The sequence below is a fragment of the Bombina bombina genome, chromosome 8, assembly GCF_027579735.1.
Source record: "Bombina bombina isolate aBomBom1 chromosome 8, aBomBom1.pri, whole genome shotgun sequence".
Lineage (NCBI taxonomy): Eukaryota > Metazoa > Chordata > Amphibia > Anura > Bombinatoridae > Bombina > Bombina bombina.
This window is the reverse complement of record NC_069506.1, coordinates 181,393,281-181,402,652: the sequence shown is the minus strand read 5'-3', so window position 1 is coordinate 181,402,652 and position 9,372 is coordinate 181,393,281. Positions and strand designations below refer to the sequence as shown.

Below are 9,372 nucleotides of genomic sequence, written 5' to 3'. Positions count from 1 at the left end.
ACTTCTTAGGAACATAATGACAAGAATTGAAGGAAAAAAACAACAAATGACACCCAAGCTGCTATTCACTACCGAACATTACATTGTAATTAACAAAGAACAGAAATCTTCCGCCCAGTTGTGAAATCAAAACTAAACAGTCTCACTAGCGGCTGTGGGCGGGACTTTTAGCCGTCAATCGGGAGTGCTGGCGGCGTATGCAGTCTTCAGAAGTCTGCTGATTGGTAGTTGAAGGTAACAGGAAGAAGCTGTGTAGCATTTGTTTTTGATTGGGTAGCTGGGTGCGTCCGTCTCTCCAGGGCTGTGGGCACTTCCGGATTTCTGGTGTTGGCTCTACGGGAGGGTTGCTGAAATGTTGCAGAATGGGAGTTTCTGAGTAGCTGTGCCCCCCGGGGTATACCCAGCGGCGGGCAGAAAGCCTAAGAGTGCGTAGGGGAACTGACTTTAGGCAGAACGAAGCCGCAGGTTCCCAGACACACCCGGTAAGCGCTGCCTGCTCAGCTGTTCTCCCATTGGGTTATGCTGCAGCATCAGAATCCCATATACACACACACACACACATACTGTGACCTGCTGACCTGGCTTATCACTTCCCGTTGGCCACTTGTTGCTGTATTAGACCCTTCAGGTGAAACCTGAGTTTAGCGTTCTACAGTCTTTTCTGAGACAATTATTATTATTCAAATTTAGTATGTGCTTTAAAGAGACAGTATTCGGTAACCACCCCCCCCCTTAATGTGTTCCCATTGGTCTATTTTACCTGCCGGCATGTATTACATTGGTTTCAAATAACCTTTTTATTTTGTTATCTAAATTAACTATTTTTGCTTGTTGAACCCCCAAATATTCTTAAATGTATTTCCCTTAATGTATAACCAATGGCTTTTTATGCCAACTGCAGAGTATAAAATGTATGATAAATTAACATTTTGTTTAGTTATCTCTTCTACACCCCATTGGGAGTGTATTTTCTTCTGCTGGCTATTTTTACACAGCTTGTCAATAGCCTATACTTAAAGGGACAGTCTAGTCAAAATTAAACTTTCACGATTCCAATAGGGCATGTCATTTTTAAACAACTTTCCAATTTACTTTTATCATCAAATTTGTTTTGCTCTCTTGGTATTCTTTATGGAAAGCTAAACCTAGGTAGGCTCATATGCTAATTTCTAAATGCATTATGACAGTTTTTCACAGTTATACACTGCTAGTTCATATGTGTCATATAGATAACTGTGCTCACTCCTGTGGGGTTATTTGAGTCAGCACTGGCTGGCTAAAAAGCATGCCTGTCATAAGAACCAAGATAAGGGTACAGTCTGCAGAGGCTTAGAAACAAAGTAATCTCAGATATAAAACGTATGCTAATATAACAGTGTTGGTTATACAAAACTGGGGAATGGGCAATAAAGGGATTATCTATCTTTTTAAACAATAAACATTCTGGTGTAGTCTGTCCCTTTTTAAGTATAGACACTTTTAGTATAAGTAGGGATACTACAGGTTAAATCAGCTATTTCAGTTGTTGAAACAAGAGTAAAGGAGCTACTTTTAAATAATTTAATACATTCTATCAGGTAAAATGGATCATTGGGAACAAATTAAAGGGGAGAACAATTTGGGTAAACTGTTCCTTTTTGTACTGGTTATAGAAAAGCTATCTAAACTAGTAACTTCCAAAGAATGTACACTCCCAGTGTCCATGGGATATTTTCTACTCTTTTTACAGCTATGCTGCACCATTTTCAATTGATTTAACATGTGGGTACATTTGGTTTAGGGTTGAAAATACATTTTAACTGCTTAGATAAATCCTTAAACACGATTTGAATGACAGTGTGTGTTCGACAAAGGCTATGTAAAGGGAAAAAAACTTAAAACCCCACGTTTTTACCTATTTATTGCTCCTGTAAGAAATCACTGAAATATAATTCATATTATATGGGGGTGTTTGTGACCCCTAAAAGTTGTCTCCATTTAAATTGTTTGCTGTTTCATTTAGCAAAAATAATTATTTTGTAAAAGGAAAAAAACAAAAAACCATAAAGGGACAGTTCACCCCAAAAAATGCTCCCATTTAAATTTTTCCCATTGATCCATTTTACCTGCTGGTGTGTGTTTAATTGTTCACAAGTGGCTCCTTTACCCCTATTTTGGCCTTTGAAATAGCTGATTTAGCTTGTGGTATCGCAACCTATACTAAAAATTTTTTATACTGGAGTCTCAGCTTTTGAATAGCCTTAGTAAACACAGCCAGCAGAATAAATTAAACTCAGTGGGGTGCAGGATAGTTAAGTAATGATAATTTTCCATTGTTCTCTCTATGTATGGAGCTTTAGTTTTCCAGACAAATATAAGATAAGGGAGCAAGTGTGTGTACACAAAGTGATAACATCATGAGGCATGATATTAACTGAAACTCAACCCATTGTAATAGGCAGTGGTTTAAAAGTACAAAACCAGCTACTTCATATAAACAAATAATGAAAACTCAATTTCTCATACATTTTATACTCTGCAGCTGGTATAACAAGGCATTAAAAAGGCATTTAATATAAAACAATTTTACAGTGTGCTGTCCCTTTTTTAAAGAAGCAATTTCCCATTCATTTATATATTCTGCAGCTGGTATATAACGTCTCAGGATTGAGGACTGAAATACTGTATTGATTTGCCGTCACGGGCAAGAGGGAGCAATGTTTTTGGGTTTAAAAGCCATTTTCTACCATAAACCTTCTCTAGGCAACAACATTGATAACTTGTTTCTAATGTTTGAAGAAAAAAAGTAGATTATTAATGTTTGTAACAATGTAATAAGGGGATATGAAATCTTTAGAGCAGGGCTCGACAAACCCAGGAGCCTGGGAGCCACTGGCTCCTAGAATTTTACCCATGGCTCCTAACTTTTTGGGTTATTCTCCATATATCTATATACAAATCCAACTGTCTGGCTCCTAAATATTCTTACTGGCTCCTAATTTTTGAACATATTTATCAAGCACTGCTTTAGAGCGATTCAGACAGAAATTTGCTTTCTTCCCATAGTACTCTTTGTTGAACAGATACCTAAGTAGGTGGCTTGAGCACTACATGGCAGGAAATAGTGCTGCGATCTAGTGCTCTTGCAAATGGGTAACATTGCAAAACTGCTTCCATATAGTGATCCAGCATGCTCCTGAGCTTACGTCAATGCTTTTCAACAATAAATACCAAGAGAACAAACATTTTTATAATAGAAGTACATTAGGAAGTTGTTTAAAATTGTATGCCCTATATCAATCATAAATGAAAACATTTGGGTTTAATGTCCCTTTAACATATATCTGATAATGTGATTTGTACAGCACCATTGAAGTTGCTACCTGAATCTAAAGGGAGAATAGCGCTTTTGCACCCCAATATTACTTCCCTTTTTGTCATTGGGGAGGCAAACATAACAGTAACAGTGCTAAATCAAACCTCCATACCATTTTTTGAGAAACTAATTTAGAAATCTAAATTGAAAATTCAGGTTGTATTTCTTAATTCTCTTTCCTCATAAATTTGTCATTGAAGTGTTTGTCACCAGGGATTTTACTAAAAAAACTTGCATATCCACTTCTTGATGTCTAACTTGGGCTGATATTTAGTTTAAGCAAAAATAAACCTATATGGAAGTGAATATAGGAGAGAGCTGTGCTGCCAACCAGGATGCTTGCAAAAGATCTACATAAAAATAAATGCTGTAAAACTGTGTTCACATTATAATTCAGTAAGCTAAAGTTGCAGTTTTGCAGTCAGACACACACCCCTTGAGAACTTTGCTGTTCCTGCTCATTTATCTTGCTCAGCTTATTTCTTATTGACTTGTTCTTTGTCACATAGTGACTTTGTTTTTTTTTTTCCTTTGAAGGATTTAAAGGGACAGTCTAGTCAGAAATAAACTTTTATGATTTAATAAAGGGAATGTAATTTTAAACAACTTTCCAGCTTATTTTTAATCAATTTTCTTTGTTGATATTCTTAGTTGAAAGCTAAACCTCGGTAGGCTCATAAGAAAATAGACGATTTTCTTAGCCTTTTGTGGGCCGCCTCTTATCTGAATACATTTTGAAATTTTTTCACAACTAGAGGGTGTTAGTTTGTGTGCCATATAAATAACATTGTGCTTATGCACGTGGAGTTACCAAGGAGTCAACACTGATTGGCATGGGCAATAAAACTCAGGAATGGGTAATAAAGGGATTATCTATCTTTTTATACAATAACAATTCTGGTGTAGACTGTCCCTTTTGATGGAAAATATAAAAAGCCTGTCTTGCAATAAAATCCAAACTGCTTCAAAGTCAATGTTTTCAGTGTTAAACATTCTTACTATGTTTGTTTTTTTACTTTTTTTTTTTTTTTCTTCTTCTCTATATATTTTTAAATAACGTGTGTGTGTGTGTATATATATATATATATATATATATATATATATATATATATATATATATATATACACACACACTATAAAAAGTCTACACACCCCTGTTAAAATGTCAGGTTTCTGTGATGTAAAAAAAAAATAGACAAAGATGAATCATTTCAGAACTTTTTCCACCTTTAATGTAACCTATAAACTACACAACTCAAACTGAAATTTTTAAGGTGGAGGGAAGTAAACGAAAACAAAAAAATGTGTTTGCATAAGTGTGCACACCCTCTTATAACTGGGGATGTAACTGTGTTCAGAATTAAGCAATCACATTCAAAACCATGTTAAATAAGTCATCACACACCTGCCATAATTTAAAGGCATTAGATATACCATGGAACACAGTGAAGACAGTCATCATCAAGTGAAGAATATATGGCACAACCATGACATTACCAAGAACTGGATGTCCCTCCAAAATTGATGAAAAGACGAGAAGAAAACTGGTCTGGGAGGCTACCAAGAGGCCTACAGCAACATTAAAGGAGCTGCAGGAATATCTGGCAAGTACTGGCTGTGTAGTACATGTGACAACAATCTCCCGTATTCTTCATATGTTTGGGCTTTGGGGTAGACGGCAAGAAGGAAGCCTTTTCTTGCGAAGAAAAACATCCAAGCCCAGCTAAATTGAGCAAAAACACATCTGAAGTCTCCCAAAAGCATGTGAGAAAAGGTGTTATGGTCTGATGAAACCAAGATTGAACTTTTTGGCAATAATTCCAAAAGATATGTTTGGCGCAAAAACAACACTGCATATCACCAAAAGAACACCATACCCACAGTGAAGCATGGTGGTGGCAGCATCATGCTTTGGGGCTGTTTTTCTTCAGCTGGAACTGGGGCCTTATTCAAGGTAGAGGGAATTCTGAACAGTTCTAAATACCAGTCAATATTGGCACGAAACCTTCAGGCTTCTGCTAGAAAGCTGAACATGAAGAGGAACTTCATCTTTCAGCATGACAAGGACCCAAAGCATACATCCAAATCAACAAAGGAATGGCTTCGCCAGAAGAAGATTAAAGTTTTGGAATGGCCCAGCCAGAGCCCAGACCTGAATCCAATCGAAAATCTGTGGGGTGATCTGAAGAGGGCTGTGCACAGGAGATGCCCTCGCAATCTGACATATTTGGAGTGGTTTTGCAAAGATGAGTGGGCAAATCTTGCCAAGTCAAAATGTGCCATGCTGAAAAACTCATACCCAAAAAGACTGATTGCTGTAATAAAATCAAAAGGTGCTCCAACAAAGTATTAGTTTAAGGGTGTGCACACTTATGCAACCATATTTTTTTTATTATTTTTACTTCCCTTCACCTAAAAGATTTCAGTTTGTTTTTCAATCAAGTTGTACAGTTTATAGGTCACATTAAAGGGGGAAAAAGTTCTGAAATGATTTATCTTTGTCTCATTTTTTTACATCACAGAAACCTGACATTTTAACAGGGGTGTGTAGACTTTTTATATCCACTGTATATAATTTTATTATATATATATATATATATATATATATATATATATATATATATATATATATATATATATATAATTTTTTTAATTTTTTTTTAATGTTAATAGTTTATCAATGCAAAGTGAGTAAACAGAAGAAAAATCTAAATCAAATCAATATTTGGTGTGACCACCCTTTGCCTTCAAAACGGCATAAATTCTTCTAGTTACACTTGCTCACAGATTTTTAAGAAACTCAGCATGTAGGTTGGAGGGCTAACCTCTGTGGATTTAGGGAGCCTCCGTTGCTTCTGTCTTTTCATGTAATCCCAGACAGATTTGAAGATGTTGAGATCAGGGCTCAGTGGGTAGTGGTACTATTCCAGCACTTCTTATTCTTCTTTACGCTGAGGGTAGTTATTAATGTCTTTGGCTTTATGTTTGGTGGTGGTGGTGTTATGCTATAAAATAAATTTGGGGCCACTTTGTGTGTGTGTGTGTGTGACAGGTAGATTTGCAGGATAGGTGAAATAGAGCACAAGTGAAATAATCATCTGATAAGTAACCATGGCTGTTAACTTCCTGTCAGCTGAGGAAATCCTGACATTCTGACCTGTTAGTGTGCCCTGAGGACTAGCATTGAGAAAACTGATACAGAAGACGCTTACCACATTGTTACATCCAAGGAAATGCTCACATTGAGATGCTTATGACCTAATGGGCTGTGTTTTTATAAACATTCTATTTTCCCTTTTATTCTTCTCTTTTTTTTTTTTTTTTTTTTTTTTTTTTTTTTTTTTTAGCTGGCTGTATCTGTGCAGGCAAAATGACTGAATACAAACTTGTGGTGGTTGGTGCTGGAGGCGTTGGGAAAAGTGCATTAACCATCCAGCTTATACAAAACCACTTTGTGGATGAGTACGACCCTACCATAGAGGTTGGTACATACAACACAGGCTTAACATAAACATATTATGGTCCAATATTCTATATGTAGAATTTTTAGTTTTAAGGCGATTGTTGTATTTTGCATTTTATTTTTTGTTTCACTTTATTGTTCTATGACTGTAGGATTCTTACAGGAAGCAAGTTGTGATAGATGGTGAAACGTGTCTCCTAGACATTTTGGATACTGCAGGTCAAGAGGAGTACAGTGCCATGAGGGATCAATACATGAGAACTGGAGAAGGATTTCTTTGTGTCTTTGCTATTAATAATACAAAGTCATTTGAAGATGTCCATCATTACAGGTCAGAATGTATTATCTTGGAGAACCTTTACGTTTTAACATTTTTTTTTATTTTTTTTTTATTTATTTTTTTACAATGTTTTAAGGACTGGGCATTTTCAGACTGAATCTTCCCCAAAAGACCAGAGCATGTTTGCCATCACTACATTTTAACAGAGATGGAGCCTTTTTTTATATTTACCTTTCAAAACTATATATTTTCTTTTAGTAGACAACCCAAAGTATTGATCTAGGCCTATTTTGGTATATTTCATGCCACCATTTCACCGCCAAATGCGATCAAATAATAAAAAAAAAAAAAGTTAACTTTTTCACAAACCTTAGGTTTGTCACTGAAATTATTTACACACAACTACTAAAGTCATAAGACAATTGGTTGTAAAAACTTCTCTGGGATCCCCTTTGTTCAGAAATAGCAGACCTATATGGCATTGCCATTGCTTTTTGGTAATTAGAAGGCCGCCAATTGCAACTGCGCACCACACTTTTATTATTCCCAGCAGTGAATGGGTTAATTAGGTAGACTGTAAGGTTAATTTTAACTTTAGTGTAGAGATCAGCCTCCCCCCTGATCGCTCTCTTCCCTCCCCCACCCCTCAATGGTCACCCCATCTTAAGTACTGGCATACAGTCTGCCAGTATGCAGTATTAGACTATTTAATTTTTTTTGTTATTATTATAATTATGTTCTTCAGTGTAGGATTATCCCCTTACCTTTCCATCTCCCTGATCTCCGCCCCCCCTCTAGCTAATTACCACCATCTTAGGTAGTGGCAGCTGTCTGCCAGTACCCAGTTTTCCAAAATTTGCCAACTTTAGTAAATAAAATAGTAGTGAAGCTTTCCCCCACCTCATTTACCCCCTCCCAGATCGATTTTCCCCCTCTCCCTGGTCCTGCCCCCTCCAGCGATGGGCCGCCCTCCCACGCCACCAACCGCTGCCTGATGCGTACTTCTGCCTATTTCTGCACTGCCCCACATGTGGGACATGCAGAAATAGTGCAATCTCGCTACTTTTAGTGAGATCGCGGCAGAGAGGCCAAGGGTATGGCGCTGGTCGTTAAGGGGTTAATAATTTTTCACAATAGAAACACTCAGCCAGGAAGTGGGCAATACCTAAGTATTGTAGCTTGCCCTTTGGTAAGTCACTACCCAAAGACTTTTTTAGCCCACTTTTTCTTTTCACAGGGGTAAACTTATCTGAAGTATTTAAGTCTGACCATGCCTATAAAGGGACTGTCTGAGACCAAATATCAGACATGCCATGATATATTATATTTGTATTATGTATTTATTTTGCGATTAGGTTTCCTATGTGTTCTAATTGTGTGTGTGTCTATATAGTGACTTAAATTTTTAAATATTCTACTGGACACCACTGCAGGCGACAGCACCATACAGATCTCAATATCTGGGACTAAAATGTCCCCAAACATCTTTCCACACCACTACTCTAGCCATGACTTGATTTATTTTTCCAACTGTTTGCTTCTTCAGAGTATGGTCAAAATATATCAAAATAAGGAACCTTTATATCTCTCACCTAACACTGCTTATTTTATCAACAAAGAAAATGATAGGCTTATATTTTCCCTGTCTTATTATATTGAAAAAAAATGTATGCTTACCAGATAAATTCCTTTCTTTCCTGGCAGGGAGATTCCACGACTTCATTTATTACTGTTGGGAATATCAACACCTGGCCACCAGGAGGAGGCAAAGACACCCCAGCCAAAGGCTACAAATATCCCTCCCACTTCCCCCATCCCACCAGTCATTCGTCCGAGGGAACAAGGAAAAGCAAGAGAAACATTAGGGTATAGAGGTACCAGAAAAAAAAATAACAGGGAAGCTGCCTAAAAAAATATGGACGGGGTCGTGGACTCTCCCTGCCAGGAAAGAAAGGAATTTATCTGGTAAGCATACATTTTGTTTACTTTCCAAAGGCAGGGAGAGTCCACAACTCCATTCATTACTGTTGGGAACCAATACCCAAGCTCCAGAGGACACTGAATGAATAAAACGGGAGGGCAAAAAGGAAAGGCGGACCCTAATCTGAAGGCACCACAGCCTGTAACACTTTTTTCTCCCCTGTCCATGGGATCTCTGAAAGAGGAACTATCCTCTAGACGGTCTAGAGGGATAATAGTACGCTTGGCAAGAGTAGAAATGGCCCTGTCTACCTTAGGGATAGAGTGCCATAACTCTAAATGAGTTTCAGGAAC

General features: G+C 37.3%; 1 protein-coding gene across 1 annotated transcript in view; it reads left to right on the top strand.

The window, feature by feature from the left end:
- Positions 1–286: 286 nt before the first annotated feature.
- Positions 287–9,372, top strand: part of LOC128638658 (GTPase HRas) — a 42,828-nt gene continuing 33,742 nt past the window's right edge. The window contains exons 1-3 of the mRNA XM_053690763.1: positions 287–482; positions 6,703–6,836; positions 6,971–7,149. Of these exons, the coding sequence (XP_053546738.1) occupies positions 6,726–6,836; positions 6,971–7,149 (290 nt within the window). The 5' untranslated portion in view covers positions 287–482; positions 6,703–6,725. The remainder of the gene's footprint in view (positions 483–6,702; positions 6,837–6,970; positions 7,150–9,372) is intronic.